At 34.5% G+C, this 17,994-nt stretch overlaps 1 protein-coding gene across 6 annotated transcripts in view; it reads right to left on the reverse strand.

Moving 5' to 3' along the window:
* Positions 1–4,143: 4,143 nt before the first annotated feature.
* The window catches only part of AGFG1 (ArfGAP with FG repeats 1), a 70,751-nt gene continuing 56,900 nt past the window's right edge, over positions 4,144–17,994 (reverse strand). For 3 of the 6 annotated variants that reach the window (XM_012727559.1, XM_012727550.1, XM_012727537.1), the window contains 5 exons: positions 17,843–17,932; positions 13,138–13,173; positions 11,161–11,319; positions 10,203–10,294; positions 4,144–9,593 (listed from right to left, as the gene is read on the reverse strand). In XM_012727559.1, the coding sequence (XP_012583013.1) occupies positions 9,534–9,593; positions 10,203–10,294; positions 11,161–11,319; positions 13,138–13,173; positions 17,843–17,932 (437 nt within the window). In that variant the 3' untranslated portion in view covers positions 4,144–9,533. The remainder of the gene's footprint in view (positions 9,594–10,202; positions 10,295–11,160; positions 11,320–13,137; positions 13,174–17,842; positions 17,933–17,994) is intronic. The other 3 variants (XM_004674220.2, XM_004674218.2, XM_012727542.1) reach the window with 1 other exon arrangement.

Consider the following 17,994-nt stretch of genomic DNA (forward strand, 5'->3'; position numbering starts at 1 on the left):
TGAAGGTTCCATAGAACTTTACTTAGTTCACTAAAACTCTTAAAAAACCTTAAAAGTTAGTGCAGAGAGGTACATAGAAGAGGTATTTGAAGACAGAGGATCAAGAAAATCGCAAAATTGATAAAAACAGCAATGTAGACTCAAGATTCCTATCACATTCCAGCATAAGATAAAAAAGTACACACCTATATCCAGACATGATAATGAAACTAATACACAGGAGAAGTGTCATATCTGTGTGTAGCTAACACAGGACTGGAAGAAAAGATTAGCTGTGAGTTTAACACAGCCAATTCCACTAGTATCTAAGTAATCACTCTCTAAAAACTACCTAACTATTCGATGTTAAGGAAATTTGCCGTTTGTCTAGATTTGAAATCCCATCACAGGTCTGAAGATTCCTGTCTTAAAAGAGTAAAATGACATCACTAGCAATACGTTATTTCTCATTGTTTCTGGAAACTCCAATCAGTAAAAAATGAGGCAAATAAAAATATCAACTTAGATGATAGTTAATATTCATCTAGGTTTTAAAGCAATTCATAAATAAGAAAATACAGTTTGTAAGTTATGAGGACAATGACCCTCACCAGTGATGAAAAAAAAAAAAAAAAAGTAACATGAGGTGTGCTTCCACATCCTTAGATAGCAGTATCTGGCATCTGAAGGCAGAAGTCAAAATGTCCCAGTGCACTTATTGGCATTTGAAGTATTAAAACACTCCCTTGAAATAGTAATTTAGTTGAAAGGAGAACATAAGCCAGAAGTGTTTTTTTATAAGAAGTTATTCCAGGGCATAATACATATGAAAGATGTATATATACAGCAAGGTATTCAATTGACATCACATTATAAAAATGATAAGCATGAAAACTAGATAGCAATATATAACATTTGAATGACTGTTAAGTTCTTAAGATGTACACTGGCCAGTAACTTCTTTTCTAAAACTAACACCAAAAGTATAGGCAAAATTCCTGCTGAGCAAGTGAGAACTATCCCAGTATCCAATACAGAGATGAAAACTCCATGCAAGGTCTGTATTTGAAATTGAAACAAATCCAATGGACTTGAGGGTAAGGTAACAGTCAGTATAGCATGATTCTATTTCCTGAGAGGTTTTTAGTTATACATGGAACGATACAGATGTACTTACAAAATATTTATACAAGGTTATCTTTTTAAAAAGCAATTTCATGTATTTTCCGATGTACAATCAGCAGTTACCTTCACATTCAGAAGTCATCAATGTATCCAGCTTAGAAAACAAAAAGCTCACTTGAAAATGAACTGGCTGAGCACTGCGTAAGGTGTCACGTGGCAAGAAGCAAATGTTTGTGAAAGCTTTTATTTTTTTAACCCACACTCATTAAAAAATTGCTGGAAGTAGGAGATTCAAAATAGGGCTGTAGACAAGAGGATGAATTTGGACAGTATTTTATTCTTCGCACTAACCTGCTGCCCAATCCTGGACACGTTTATTTTCATTGTGACAAGCACAGCCTGGAAATGCTGGTGGCTGTGGCCAATGTATGAAATCAATGGCCAAGAGGGGCACCCTGAACCAGGGGCCAACAGTGGCTGTCATATTAACTATGTATTGCTGACACCAGCTAGCCGTGATCAACAAAACACCAATTTCCTATGTTTAACGTAGCAGCTATTCTGAAATGTTCCATTCTAATTCTAAAATTACTTAAACGTGTTCCAAATGGCTGGTATGAATGAGATCTGACCATTTGAAAGAAATGGAGCTTTAAAGTCGGGGAACTTGGAAACATCTAAGCAACCTGACCACCGCCAGGTAATGGCAGAACTCAAGACTAGGCCAGCCAGCCTGACTGGCATCTGGTGCACTCCGGTCACTTGCCTCCAGCTCATGCAAGACACAGCGCACCATCACTCCACCAGAGAGAAGAAAATGAGTAAGAGAATTTGAATATAAAAGACTAATTACATTAGCTTTCCCTAGTGGGAGGGGAGTTTAGTGAAAATGCGTAAGTAAATCTTCTTCTGTATTCTGGTTACTAAAAATAACAAAAATAAAAATGCAGGGAATTAGGGCTGATTGGCAACAAAAAATAGATTCAGGAGGTGAGATAATATTGAAGATGTTAAGACTGTTCACTATTTACCTCTTAAAAAAATTTAGAAATTTATTTATGCATGCAGAACTGGGGTACAGGCCAGAGGTGCAGGAGTGGTGAGAGGGTTCACCAGAGACAGAGGGGGGCATGAACAGGCAGGTGGAGGGGAGCAGCAGGGAGGCGAGAGACAGACCTCTCCCGCCACGTCGTCGATCAACCACAGGGCAGGGGATTGAACCCGCACTGAGGCAGCTGTGGCTGGCTTGCAGCGCTGTGCTTTACCCTGCTGCGCCACCAGGGAGGGCCCTACCTTTTCTCTCTCTACACACACAGTAGGTAAAAGTTAATCGCAGTAAATAACTGTCTTATAAACAAGTCAGACCAACATATCTACAGGGGGAAAAGAAAAGTCATCCTTTGGAGAAAAGAAATATTAATATTGGAAGTTCCCCAACATGTTTTAGAAAAATACAGGTGTCTTGAATGTAAAAGCAAATACTGATTAACACAGTTACTAACATAAGGTTAACTGATCAGGAAAAGTTAAGCTAGAAGCAGGTGAGCTTAGAGAGAAAAAGTCAACAGCCCAGTTACCTTGTTATATAATGTGACAAAGAGGCTATCTCAAGGGTACACAAATTCAAGTCTTTATTTAAAAAAAAAAATTAACAGTTTATTACAACGAACAAAAACATACTAACCAAATTTATTTACCATACGAAAAAGGGTTTTAGCAGTGAATATTGGCAGCAGCCTGAAAATCTTCTTACACTATCTGAAACCACCTCGTGCACTAGGCCACCTTCCTAGCTCCCCGTGAGCCGCTTCCTCTCCTTTGGGTGGGAACACACTTTCTCTCAGCTGCTAGGTCTAAAAAACACCCCACCCCAAGGAGCAGATACTGCCCCTAAATGATATATATGTCCTCTGAATTTCGGTCTTGTGAGGAAATCAGGACTCTGCTACTATTCCAGTTGTTTCTAAGGCAGAGAGCTAATTCGAAAAAATGACTAAAACAGGTGGTTGTGCCAAAATAGATTTTGCTATAGCAAATCTGAACTTCCTTTGCTTAAAAATTAGGTCTATCCTAAGCTAATGCAGGTAAGGAAAGGCACAATACCAAGAAGGAGTAATAGAAAAATAGCCTCAAACTGCAAATTTAGAACTTCAAGCATCATTCATATGGACATTAGAAAAATTAAGGTGCAAAATAGAAGTGGACTTACACCATCTTTCAACAAATTGAGAATGACTTTATACTTGTTACAAAGCATATTTTCTCCCCCAAATCTTATTTTAAGATCATCAATTTGAGAAACTACTCCTTCCTCAAGTGGAGGAATGTCCTAAATGGAAGCACAAAGTCATCAAGTAGACGATCAGCCTCTACACAAAATGGTGTGTCTTTATTGAGTTTTCAGTCAGGCAGAATCGAGTCATCTTCATATATGCATAAGGATATTCTCAATGCAACAATGCTCTTTTTAGAAAAAGTCTACAAATGTCCAAAAGGGGTGTCCGGACAATGATACCTTGGAGCAATTAAAGTAATGAGCTAGGTAGCTAATGTGGAAAGACAACCAAATTTAACAAGTCACAAAATTGTACATGTAAGATAATGGAGGCCATCACAGACATACAAAATAAACAACATATGCCTTAAATACAGAAGACAAGAAGCCACCCCTGGGGTACAGGAATGAAACCACAGGAAGGAGCCAGTTCTTCGCATTATACAAAACTTGGTATACTGCATATTTTTAGAAATCATAAACATGTATTTTGTAACAAAAACCCTTAAAAGTCTTTAAAAAACCTGATTGCAACCAAAGCATGCTATAAAACACTGACTATATAGCATCAGCCTGCAAACCCTTGCTGTCTTTTAGTGAATATACTTTAGTCAAAATTAGAAGGCTCATTGGTGTTTTGATTTCTCCGTCCCTTCACTTACTAGGAGTGAAGGAGAATGTTGAGAAGTTTGTATCTTAAAACTATACCTGGTATAGCATTTACTCACGATTCCAGACAACCAATTAAAAAACAAAACAAAACATGTATTTACGAACATTTTAATGACCAACAAAAATATCTTACCCAAGATCAATTTTTCTTTTTACAAAAGCCTGAGTCACAACATTCTGTTTTCATTAAATTCCAGTCCTGTGTGTTAGACAAGCACATATTTCAAATGGATTTAAGTATATGATGAAATGTTATCCTTAGGCATAAAATAAGCAGAACATGGAGGTTATCAGTCCTGCAAGAAAATGGTCTTGACAAGTTTTCACAGGAAATTAGTATCTTAAATTAGTAAATTCAAATCCCTAAGACTTGACTCCAAATCAAAACAGCGCGTGATAGCAGAAGAGCCCCTGATGTCTGCTCAGGACCTGCCAGCCCAAGGCCTCACAGATTCAGGTGTGGGAGTATAACAAAATAGGTTGTCAGGCCACCTTGAGAGTGCAGACCCTCTTAAACTTATTCAAAACTCCAATTTTTTGAATACTGTGCTGGTCAAACACAACTATGGTACAGAGTATGTGCCATGAATGTGCAACCCTCCTTCGGCACAACAACTTTCAAGAATCAGAATTCACACTTGGATGTTTCCAGATTAATTGCCTCACTGTCCAGTACAATTCTAGAAATGAACCAGGGACAAATGCTTGCTAACTTCATATGAAACAACAGCTTCTTCAGGTACTGGATATACTCCCCATGTAACCAATACATTCATCAGGGCATAGCACTGTATGGGTGCTGTGATGGAGCTGGGTCCTCTGAAGGCTTGGAGGCAGGTGCCGGCTCCACCTATCTCCAACCGCAATCTTCATGGCGTCAGGTGCAAAGCTGCAGGCAGCCGTGGCGAGAGCACTTCACACCACAAACATCAAGTAAATGAATGCTATCTGACAAGTCGCTTTTCATGAGAAGCTGCTTCACATTTACCAGCACTGGATTACATGATGGTCATGTAATCTTATTTGTTGAAATACACCAAACCAAATGTTCCATTAGTGGTATTACAATGCTTTCAAATATACAAAGAAAAACTTAACAAATGAGGATGAATTCATATAACTGGCCAATACAAATTTTTATAAGTTTCCATTTACAAAGTTTTAAAACTATCTAGGTAACAAGCTATTGTCAAATTCGAATGTCTCACAAAACAGGAGTCACTGTGATGCTTAAGATCTCTAGTTTAGAACCTGTTAGTTTACTTTTATACTTTATCAACAAAACCCTAGAGAATAAGCTGCACTGATTTCATCAAATTATGAATGGAACCCAAATGAAATAACTAAATTTTACTAGGCACATAATAAAAAAGTAACTCTCTTGGAATTTCAAGAGTTGTTTTGTTTTAATCTGACAATAAATGTGTCTGCATTTTATTCCATTGAGAGAATGTATTTGCTTCCCAGAGGAAAGGCCTTGCCACCAGTTTAATTTCTCAGTGTGTTATCTGAGTTCACTTTAAGGATTATACAATGAAACGCATTTAGCAAGCTTCTGATACACTGAAAGGGATCAAAACACCCTGCCCTATAATACCATCACTATTACTACTTTGAAAACATTAATTTCAAAACTATACATATTCATAATGGTCCCCTAGTTTAATTCCCCAACATAAGCCTGAGAGTCTAAGGGGTGGCCAAAGATGGAGTCAGCCACTCACGCAGTAGTAGAAACTCAGACAAGGCAGCCCAGGAAGCAAGGTGCAGGGTCACCCAGGATGACATGGAAAATTACCTCAAGAAGCAGGTTCACACTACACCACAACAGCAACAAAGCAAAAGCTTGTGGTGACTACTTACCCTGCTACCTTTTAACATGACACTATAACTTCAAAAGATTTCAGTATTTTGGTTAAATGAAAAAAGGAACAAGAATTCTCTTTAAAAATAAACTGTAAAATCTGTGTGGAGAGAAAATTCACAGCAAATCTTTTTCTTAAGTAGACACATCCTTTCATTGTATTAGCTTGACTTCCTAGTTAAGAGGAATCTATTTTTTCTGTGTGTGTGAAATTCTTTATTAACCAGAAATGTGAAAGTTAAGAAACTTCTTCATTTTGAAGATTTCTTCAGTAAGGTGAAGAAATTCAAAAGTTTTTAAATAGCTATTTGATAATCCCTCAATTATGCAACCTCAAAGCAGCTGGGATAGTAAATGTTCTCAAAATAAACACCAGTAACTGAGAAGTAGAACTTACAATAGCCTTTCAAAAAGGTAATATCCACCAATATCATCATCACTGAAATATTTTCAAATAAAATTAGAACATTAAAATGTTTGCAATTTCAACCAGAATTTCAATTTGTCCCCCAAACAAAAACAATCTCCGAAGTCCAGAAAACAGTAAACTTACCCTATACTAACCACTCCTGTTCTAGGAGCAAGCAAATTTCAAGTGGATGTATGGTTCTCAACATATGGCTTAAGGACCCCCAGGAGGAGGGGGATGTCCCTAGAACTCAAAGAGAAGCTGACTTCATAATAATACTAAGATGTCAACGCCTCTTCACTCATGCGCAGCAGCTTCCCAGTACCCACTCGCCACACAAGGAACCAAAAGGCATAAGAGGATGCACAGCCCCAATGCTTCTATTAATAGAAAATGCAAAATAATGTCTTCTGGAAAGTCGTTATTTTCATCAACATGGCATTTATATGTTAACATGTAATGGGTTGATTATTATTATTGTTAATTACATTTAAATAAACAGGTTTTTTAAAAAGCCCCTATTACAGTAAATGCAGATAGATATAAACTACATAAACAAAAGCTCTCTGGGGCTCTTGAAAAAATTTTAAATTATTGTCCTAAAACCAAAGTGTTTTAGAACTGTTAGTATTAAGGTACAAAGGCAGTCAATTACTCATCCATTTTACCAGTTTAGAGCAACTGTACCAAAGAGAATGAGCCTGGGTGACTCCCAGATTGAGACACGCCATGTTCCTTCACATCTGCTGAAGGAAATATTTGAAGGAAGAAAGTGATTACCTGATCTCTAAATTTCACAAAGATGAGATTAGGTCTTTAAACTAGATCAAGAAGGTTTGCTACTCTAAAAGAAAAATTTCAATTTCATTCAAACAGTCACAAAAACTGAAGAACCTTCTCTTTTGGGGCACTTAATACAATATATAAAAAGCCAGAAGCAAATCTGAATACGAAAAGTCTAACAAAAGTTGACCTAAATCCACTATCAATCTGACCCACTTCTTAAATTAAGCATCTGGATTTTACGAACACTCGAAGTCAGTACAGCACTGAGTTACAAGCTTCAAAATTTACCCAGCAAATAATGTCTTTAAAACTATTTTCATAAAAACTGTTTAATTTACTTATTTCATAGATGGAGAGTTCTGTTAGGTTATTTGAGCAATAACCTACAATTACATAGCATTGTACATATGAATTGAGACCCAATACAATCTAAAACGCAGAAATTCCATGAAAAATTACTGGAGGGAAGAGTTCCAAAGCAAAGACATTTCAAGTATAAACCAACACACACCTAGACCTTTGCAGGATTCATTTAATTCTCAGAGAATAGGCATATTGTTCAGAATAGGGACAGAAACATCCCAGTATTCTTAGTCAGAATGGTTCAGATAAACCACCATTAGATACAGAGAGCAATATTTTAACAAGTCTGACATACTACACAGATTTTAATATATTATTCTAAGAATTCATGCAATCACCACTGGAAAAGGTATTCAACATGAATAAAATGTTTGAGGAAACTGATGTTTACATATTTCAACATCAAAGCTTTTTTTTTTTGATCATTATAAAACTTTTCAAACATGTTAGTTATTTCTAAGTGTAATTTCACTTTTCCTGATGACAGGAAGTTACAACAGGAGACATATATCAGAGAATCAGTGATGTCCTTCCTGCTGGGCTGTCTGTCCCTGGACCATAGTACTTTCTATCTCCTTCCTTTTAAGCCATTACATCTGAACTGCTAGTATGCAATAGGCTGGGAAATTAATAAAAATTTCACATAAAACAAATGTATGAGTTCTGAACATACAGACAGTGTGATTAGGTGAGTTGCTCTAAGCCATTAAAAACAAAAATTCCAAGTTTCTCAGTTGTGTTCCATTTTGATGAGACTGCCAGGTTATCTCTGGGTAAATGAGGCATTATTTACATAAATATTTAAACAAGTTCATTTGAATATTAACAAAAAATACAACTAAAATATTAGTATCTTTGTCATTTTAAACAAAGTACTCTATAACTTTAAGATTGGGTTTCCAGTTTCTTTCCCCCTAGAAATGAACATGAACAAATGTCTTATGAATAATATCAGTTTGTCCAAAAGAAACAAAAACAAAGAAACTGAGGTGCAATCGTGTCACAGTCAATGCATGTTTGCTTCCAATACATTCAAAGACAATATATTAAAAAAAAAAAAAAGTTAAAATAGGTCTTTTGCAGTCTGAGAATTCAAGATACTTTAAAAATTTGTAAATACACATGCATGCAAATCATTTATATATACAAATGCTCATAAAATTAAGTTGCAAACAAATTAGGAGGATTATGGTGAATCGGACAAGCTACATTTAAATGCTTTACCACTGACATATTACTGAATATAGCAGTCATACTAGTTTTAATAATTTTTTTACATGGCCTTTATAAAATTTTCTCTTTTAGACATAAAAGTTAGTCACTACAAGTCTTCTGAAATTCTAACTTAAGAATTCAAGATGTTGTCAATTCACTACTCATATTTAAGGCCACTTTGGTAAAGGCATTGCAGCAAGAACACAAAAACAATAGCATATTTTCTAATATTTATTTTTTTCACCTGCAAACTGTAGCAAAACATGATCAGCTTTATTACGCAGACAGGTATCCCTCTACATTGTCAAAGAATTTAGGCATGTATAAATAGAAGAGCTCTTCAGAAAGGAAAAATTCAAGAATGAATAAAACCTTCCAATTTTGACTTTTAACTTTCTAGTAGCAATGGTTAAACTGATTTTACGTCATTCATTTCAAGATATATGACAGCACCTTAAAAGTGGCTGATCCATTTCCCCAGTAACATTTCTCACACAACAATGTGTTAAAGTTACAAATACTGATATGCACAAATAGCTAATTTCTAAGAAAAATATGTACAGTACTGCAGCATAATGAATGTGGTATCTGCAATAACTTAAGATTAGCCAATTTTTAATATACATGATACTGCTACCTTTTTTCTGCCAATTCACAGGTTAGAAGGTGTTACTGGAGCCCTCTGTTTTGCACATATTACCTGGTGTTTAATACACAATGCAGGCTTTTTAAAGACTTCTCTTGTGTTTAAAGCTAAGATCAGTGAAACAAGACAACAGTGCAAGAGGTGGAGAGATGTAATGTGACCACATAAAAGTTCGTTCCAATAAAGTGTCTATAGAAGGCTATAAGAAAGGATTGGTGGATGAGCTTCCTGTTGGAAATTGTCCTGTTGGTGCACCGGTCTAAAGGAAAACATGAGACAAAACAATAAGAAGTAAGATGTTATTGTAGGTGGAAAAATGTAAGCTAAATTTTATTTTAAACAGTAGCTTAAATAGCTAGGAACTATTTGGGAAGTATTACTTTATAAATGCTGGTAATCATTTTGATTCATTATGACTGCTAGCAACATACTACAATAAAATTATTAGCTGTTAGGCTCTATGGTGTCTTTTATACTCATTATTTCATATAATCCTTAAATATGTAGGAGACTGGCCCTGATTTAATTTGATTAAATTTATGATTCAAACCAAATCTCTAACTCCAAGACTCCTATTTTCACACTGTTCACTACATGTATAGGTGCTCATAAAAGCATTCATTTGTTAGGAAAACTGTGTAAGTTTCACGTTATGAAATCGTTTATTTACTGTCAATGCTTTGATCTACAACTGATTAATTTTTCTAACTCACTAATGGATGGGGCCCAGTTGCTGCTACAATTTGTAACCTTATGATGTCATATTTCTAAGAATACCAGACCACATTCAGCAGCTACATCCTACTTTTCCTAATTTTAAAATGACATGTAACAACTTGCAAGTTATTTAAAATAGTATCTCTCTTACCATAAATGGATTACTAGATACTCCAGCAGCTGCAACTTGACCAAAAGGGGTCACCACTGGTTTTGTTTGTCCAAATGCTGCAAAACCTGCACCTTGTTTGAACAAAACCATCAATTATAACCCAAACCTTTGAAAGACACCAAACATTTCATAATGAGTTTCAGAAATTCTGACCACAGCAACAATAAGGAAATATCAGTGCTAAGTTGTTGGGTCTCATGCTTTTTCAAATGCCAGAAACAAATTTCCTTGTGGCATATTTCAAAGAGCTTTCATTCAGCTTTCCAGAAATGCTTAATTCCAATTGGTCTCAGCTGTGTAAACTGCTGACATTCAAAGGATTTACCAGATGAGCCTATGACTATTTTAGGGGGGCTGTGAGAACAACAGTGTTTCTGTTTGAACATTTCAGTGATCCTTAGGGAAAAAATTATGGGTTTGTGAGAAACCCTATTTCTAAATTGTACATAATCACTCACTTTTAATTAAAAGAAAATGTATCTGTAGACTGAGAATTATCTTCAAATGTATGGAATTCAGATTTCAGCAAAGGAACTGGGTTAAAAGGTAAAAAAAAAAAAAAAAAGGTCCCAGTGAATCTTCCTGAAACAAGTAATAAATTCAAACCACAATACCACAATATAGTTGTTTAGAAAATTAGTATCTCAAAAAAGAAAAAAAATCTTGGCGCATAAGAGGTCTATAAAGTTTTCTTTAAAATTCAGGAAGTGTATTACAATACAGCAGGCAAGTAAAACTGACAAGACACTAGGAGATTCTGAGAGTGAAGCAGCAGTCCTTAGGATTGCCAGTTTCTCCCAAATCTGTAAAATGGCTACAAAAATTAAGTCGCTCAATTATTGGAGGCTAGTAAACATTCAGTAGACAATAAGACAGCATTTTTACATCTTTCGGCCCCCTGAAAAGTACTTACAGTTAGCCAAATGTCACATCTTACCATTGGGCTGTTGAGAAAAAGCTGTCTGTTGAGGGAAAGCTGCTTGGGCAGGGAAGGCAGGCTGCTGGAAGCTGCCACTAAAACTGGTGGGAAGACTGTAGGGTGCAGGAGTACTGAACCCCGCAGGCATGCTCATGGACGCAGTACCAAAGGTCGCCGCTGACAGAGGAAAGGAGAAAATTGCGGTTTTGTTTCTCATACTCAGTGTTATAAAATATATATATCTATTTATTGAAGAATATTAATATGTACATTAAAGACATTTTGAATCCCTGAAATCAACCAAATTATAAGTTTTAGCACTATGCAACTTAACACAGCCTAAAGATTTCATTCTTCTTTAAACAAATAAGCACAATGAAACAATACAGCTATTCATGGAAATCATAAGAAATTTTCTCAAGTTATATAAAGTTCAAGTCTACAGAGCAGTCTCCATAGCCCATTATCATGCAATTCACATGTATACTAGTTTTCGGTTTTGACTTTGAGTAGTCAAAATTTAATTTCATCTACCAAATTGTTTGCTACAATGTAGTATGTGCATTCCTGGGGGGGGGGGGATTAAATTTAGCCTCTGAAAAAGAGTTCATTAAAACTAAAAAAGCTCACGAGAGAGAGGGTTGGAGGCAGGTCACACAAAATCAACAGTTTCCTAAGAGCCAAGAAAATGGGGGAAAGGTAGCTCTAATAAAAACACTAACAAAGTTAAAATGACATCTTAAATTCCTAATAAATCAACTTTAAAATGTCTGGGCTTCCATTCCTTTTAGGGAAGGTAAATGAAAACTACTTTGGATTAGGGGTATGAAGGAAGGTCAGGAGTGCTAAATTACAGAAATTAAGGTAAAATGCACAGATTGAAAAGGAAACTAAGTAATTTTCCTAAAATAAAGAAGAGAAAATGAAAACTTGGGTTTTCTACGGTACTCCTCCATGACTTGCAAGTCGAGCGTCACTCCTCAGTGGGCCAGTTTTCCCACAGTGGGGAAACTGAGGTACGCATACAGCATGCATCTATGGCTCCCCCAGGTATGACTACTTATGAAACAAAATGAGTTAGAGAAACACTGGTAATGATATTACAGTGTATTACTTACTGCAACTGAAGATTAAAAACAATATTCCAATTACATGTTTTAGGAAGGCCTCAGTGAAATAGTGTCAATAGTGTTGTTTTTAATACAAAATATTAGCAATTGTGAAATATATTTAGCAGGACATATCAAAAAGCAATCTCTTGCTTTAAAAAAAGTACCAACTTGACTGCAGATTAAAGGCATAGAAATTAATACTAAAGGTATTGCTTAGAATTACTTTATTTTAGAAAAAAAACAAGTGACAGATGTTGCCCAAATTCTCACAATGCTAATTTTTGTTAACAATGCAATTTTCCCACAATGAACCTAATCAGAGTAACAATATTTTAAAGATTTTTTTTAATTAATGAGGAGAAAAAAAGGGAAAACAAGTCACTGGGTAGCAAGAGAATTAAAAGGGTAAGCACACTGCAAAGGAAACAGGAGGGGGCTTCATAGCAGACAACAAAGCACTGACATAACTTAGACAAATCACTTTTTAAGAAAGCACTGAAAAGCAAAACTTGGATACAGTTAAGCAAAACCAAACTCCATGAAATAATATGATAAAATGATTTGGTACATCAAAAAGGTGTCACTAAAAATACTATGAATTTTTAAACTCAGGAAAAAATAATTGAAAAAGCTATTAATGTTCTAATGTGACCATGGAGGTAAGCAATAATGCTTTTTGGCATTAAAACATGAACCCCCACAAAAGATTTTCATTTCACTTTAAATACAACATAACCCCAATGCCACACATCCATGCCCACTGCATTTGAAAACATGGAAAAAACTTAATTCCACATGCAGGGATCCAGAACACTAGCAGAAGCTTCCACAAGCAAGTAAACAAATTGCCACACAAATCTAGATATTAGTTGTGGCCACCTACCAAAATGAGCGTGAGGAAACACTTGAGAATGCATTGCTCCAGAAAGGAAAGCCATAAAGAGACCAATGTCAATTAACTTACGGGTAACTATTGTTAAATTTGTTTTATTAAAAAGTCATAAAATTAAAAAGTAATGTTACATAATGGATAGCATGAGAATATATAATAAGAGCAATTAGAAATATATATATTTATAAAGGGGAAATTAGAACAGCAAATATTTATAAAATTCATTTTTAAAATAAACAGCAACCTTTCTTTTCACGTGATGACAGAGCTGTAACAAAGAAAGTTTGTAGGTCTCATGATTCACACCCTAAAATGCTATTCACAGGGCCCTCTAAAATTGCTTGGCATCTACTATCAGTATCTAATGACAAACCTTGAAATGAGCATCTGATTGTTAACTAGAAATTCCTAACAACTCTAGTGAACTCAGTATTGAAGGTAAAATTAGTCGATGTAGTTCATCAGAAAGCCAAGCAACGTCCTCAGATTACGTATACTGTCTTTGTGTAGAACTTACCTGGCTTTAAATGAGGTCACAGTTATATATAAATGAGTTTAAAAAGACAAATTTAGATGGTTAGTACTAGAATCTTTCTATTTTAATACGTTTTAGCCAGCCAGAGTGGGTTTATCTTAAAAATATGTGTCCTTGCACTTTTAAGTGGCACACTTAAGCAACTAAATTTGGGGGAAAACAAGAGAGAACATGGAGTGGTTCCAAGTTTTACTTTCATCATTTTTCTAACTACAGGAAGTTAACATAGCTTCTATAAGCCTCAGTTTCCTCAACTGTAAGGGGGCAGAGAGAAAGAGTATGTAGTGGTTACTTTACAAAGCTGCCACGAAGATTAGATTTAGTTAGGTGACTGATATCCATTATTAACCACTATAGAGCAGTCTGCAAAAATGCCGCCTCTAAGCCCTACCCCCAGGCTTCTGTAAGAAGTTTCTGTATTATTTTTAACAGTTTTTCAATATATAATTTACCCATCACATTATTTATTCACTTACATGAAGAATTCAATCAATGTAAAGGCTTTTTGAAATATAATTCACATATCAAACAACTCATCATCCACTTTATAGAATCTGATGCTACCTAATATATTCATGTCTGTAAAATCATCATCAGAATCTAATTTTAAAATATTTTCACTGCCCCTAAAAGAAATTCCACGCTTATTACCTGTCACTCCATTTTCAATCCGTCTATTCCCCAACTCTACAGATTTACCCACCTGTGATATCAAATCAATGAAATCATGTCATGTGGCCCTTTATAGCTAGCTTCCTTTACTTAGCCTAATATGTTTAAGATCACCCAAGTACTTCATTGTTTTTTTATCATCAATTAAATTCCATTATATGGCTATACCAAACCTGGTTTTATCCTCTGATCAGTTGACAGATATCTGGGTTTTTCCATTTTTGGGGTATTGTGAATAATATTGCTATTAATATTTCTGTACAAATTTTTGTATGGATCTATATATTCATTTCCTTGCGTATATTCCTGTAAGTAGAATTGCTAGGTCCTATGATAAATCTGTTTAACTTTTTAATGAACTACCTCAATTACTTTCCAAAGAAATCGCATCATTTAGCATTTCCAAGAGCAATATAACAGGTATCTAATTTCTCAACCTCCGTTAACCATCTCTTTTAGACTTATGGACATCCTAGTAGATCTGAAATATCCGCACTGTGGTTCTGATTTCCTTTCCCTAATGGCTAATGGTCAACATTTTCTCATATGCTCTATAGTTTCTTTGGTGTAATGTCTATTTTTTAATCTGAATTGTCTTTTTATAAAGTTGTAAGTGTTCTTTTCATATTATGAGTATAAGCCCCTATAATAGATACAGGATTTGCAAATTTTTCCTCCAGACTGCCATAAAGTTTCTTTTTTGTGTATTAATTTTACAATTGTACAGTCTCTACTGGCTGCTACCAACACCTACTGCAGGTTCAAATGACAGAGATAGTGAAAGATGCACAAACTAAGTATATACTATGTGAGAATATAAATCATTTCTGCATCTAGAAACAAAATGCCCTGAATAGTCCATGTAACTTTCTATTTAGTTTTCTATCTTTGCTTTTCCTGGAATTAAAATAGTGCTGACTTAGCTCACTCATTAAGTAAAACAGAATCGTTAAGGCAAATTTATTAACATCTGCACAACTAAGTTTCAACCAACATAATAAAACAAGAATGTTATGCGGCTAAATGCTATTTCTGTAAGTTTATTCCTTGTTAAAACCTATTCATTCATTCAAATGAATGCTACGAAATAAGGCATCCAGAGATATGTTACAAGAGAATTTCTCAATAACAGAAAACTACATTAACTCTAATTACATATGACAGTTCAAGAGAACTGAAAAAAAAAAAAAAAAAGCGCTAAGTATTATAGAAGCCTAACATTATGATCATGATCTTACATCATATCGGTTAATCTCCTAATAAGGATTTTTCACATGGTAAAAGGAAGTTACAAGTCACAAAACTTTGTAAATGTGGGGATGTGTGTGGGGGGGAGGGGATGGAGGAGCTATTAAAATGTATATTTTTGAAAATGAAATTATCAATAAAACCTTAAAAATTTCACATATTTTAAATGAAATTTTAAATGTTAACATATTTGAGGGGGAAAAAGGTACTTCCTAAAGAATTAATAATTTTGATTACTACTAATAATAAGTAATAATTTTGATGGTATAAACATAAATTTCTAAGCATAATAAAGTACTGCTTCAACAAACATACATGTAATTAACTTATTCTAAATTAGTTAAGCTCAGTTATATAAAAACCCAACAAAGGTGATCATAGTGATGAATTTAAAATAGTTTATAACGCAAACATATTTTACCTTAAAATAAAAACCATGTGGAGGCAGTAGATTAACCTTTCAAAAAACTTTGCCTAGGATATAATTAAAATTATTTTTTATCATCTGAACACACAATACACATTTTATGTTATTTCACATCCTATGTAGAACCTCAATTTTAAAGGCCAGATATATTCTAAATAAGCACTTAATACTATGATAGAAGCATCTCAGAGGTGTAGTCATGAAAGGAAAAGAAAAAAAGGATTTATCAACTATAATATGACTACACAAAGGATATGAAAAGTGAGTGGCATCATCTCATATTCATGTAACCTTGCAAAAAGAATAATAAAGACCAAAGAGCTTACTTAAATCAGTAATTTAATCAAGGTATAATTTGAGTCTCCATTCTTCAGCTGTTAAATGGGGTTATAGTAACTGTAAGCGTCTCAAAACACCACCTTGCAAATAACTTTACACACTCCACTCAACAAATGTGACTATCTCCCATTTATTACTTTTACTTCATTCATTAAAAAATAATATACAAAAAGCTTTCCTACGATTCACAAAACTAATACTAAATCAGGATTCAACTCAAATCTGGTCATACTCAAAACATAACTTTCTAAGCCTGTGTCCTAAGCTGTCAGAGTGATTAAACATTTATGTGATGAATGGTAAAAGGATTAAGTTGGAAAAATATGCAAAAACCATGTGCTATTAGATATTTTACAAATTGCAATCTACCACATATCAAAATAATATGCTTAGTGACAGAAATTTTACATCCATCTACCACAATTGCACAGTACAAATATTTTTGTACAAAACACAATAAAAATTTAAAATAATCACCAATAAGCTATACTTGAACTAAAAAGAAAAAAATTATATGTTAAAATTTAAATACTTAATGAGCTGGCAAAATATTCCTAAAACCGTAATTGTGAACCTTATCAATGATAAAGAGATTTGCTAATAATTGCTAATTCTTAATGGTGCAGATTTAATTGTAAAGTTACAAGTAGCTTCTCTTAAGATTTCTCATCAACATACACTATAACCGAGTTTAGGTTTTAGCTATAAAATTACTGCGAAACTTAAACAAAAACAACACTAACAAACTCTACATTAACAGGCACTGAGTTAAAATACAAGCACCTGCTCAGCTCAAAGGCACTGGTAGACAGCGCTGGTCTTACTGAGCTTAGGTAGGAAGACAAAAATAAAAAACGTACAATACAAAAGATTAGCTGGCTTGTAGTATGGCCCAAAAAGAAAAGGAGAGGCAGGATTAAAGAAGATTAAGAAAAAAAAATCCAAAGAAAACATACTCAAGTATTATACCCAAAATTAAGACAGATTCCCACAATTTAAATTTGTCAACAGCTTAAAAGATATGCACTAGAAGACCTCTTAAAACCTTCTATAATTTCATGAACAGGAACAAATGAAACAAAGATAACAATCTTCTTGTAAACTTTTTCTATTAAGATTCAATGATTTATAGTAGTAATTCTAGTACACTACCAAATAAGTCCGAGTGACAAGTCCCAGCTCTGTCATAAATTTACTGTGTGGCTCACACAGTGAAGTCACATCACCAGGCTTGAATTCCCTTGCCTGAAAATGAAAGTTTTAGTTGGCAAGTGGGAGGCACTAGAAAACTTCTAAGCTCCTTCACAACATTAAATTCCAGAATTACTTTCAGCTAAAATTTGTCTTTGCAGACAAAATCTTCCATATATTTTCCGTTCATTTCAGTATGAGAGAAACCTTATTTTCTGATGGTCTTCACATAGTGTTTTTGCAATAAATACTTTTGCCAAAATTTACTGTTCTGTATTTCCTACCTGTTGTTCCTCTGGCATTGGTCTGAAATGGATTTGTAGATGATACGGAAGGCCCAGCAGCAGCCACAAATGGATTTGTGGAAGGCGTAGCTTTAAAAAATTACAAAATACTCTATTAAATTCTACCACATATGGATTTAATTACCTACAAC

Source organism: Condylura cristata, unplaced genomic scaffold, assembly GCF_000260355.1.
Source record: "Condylura cristata isolate star-nosed mole 26May11 unplaced genomic scaffold, ConCri1.0 scaffold00002, whole genome shotgun sequence".
Taxonomy (NCBI): domain Eukaryota; kingdom Metazoa; phylum Chordata; class Mammalia; order Eulipotyphla; family Talpidae; genus Condylura; species Condylura cristata.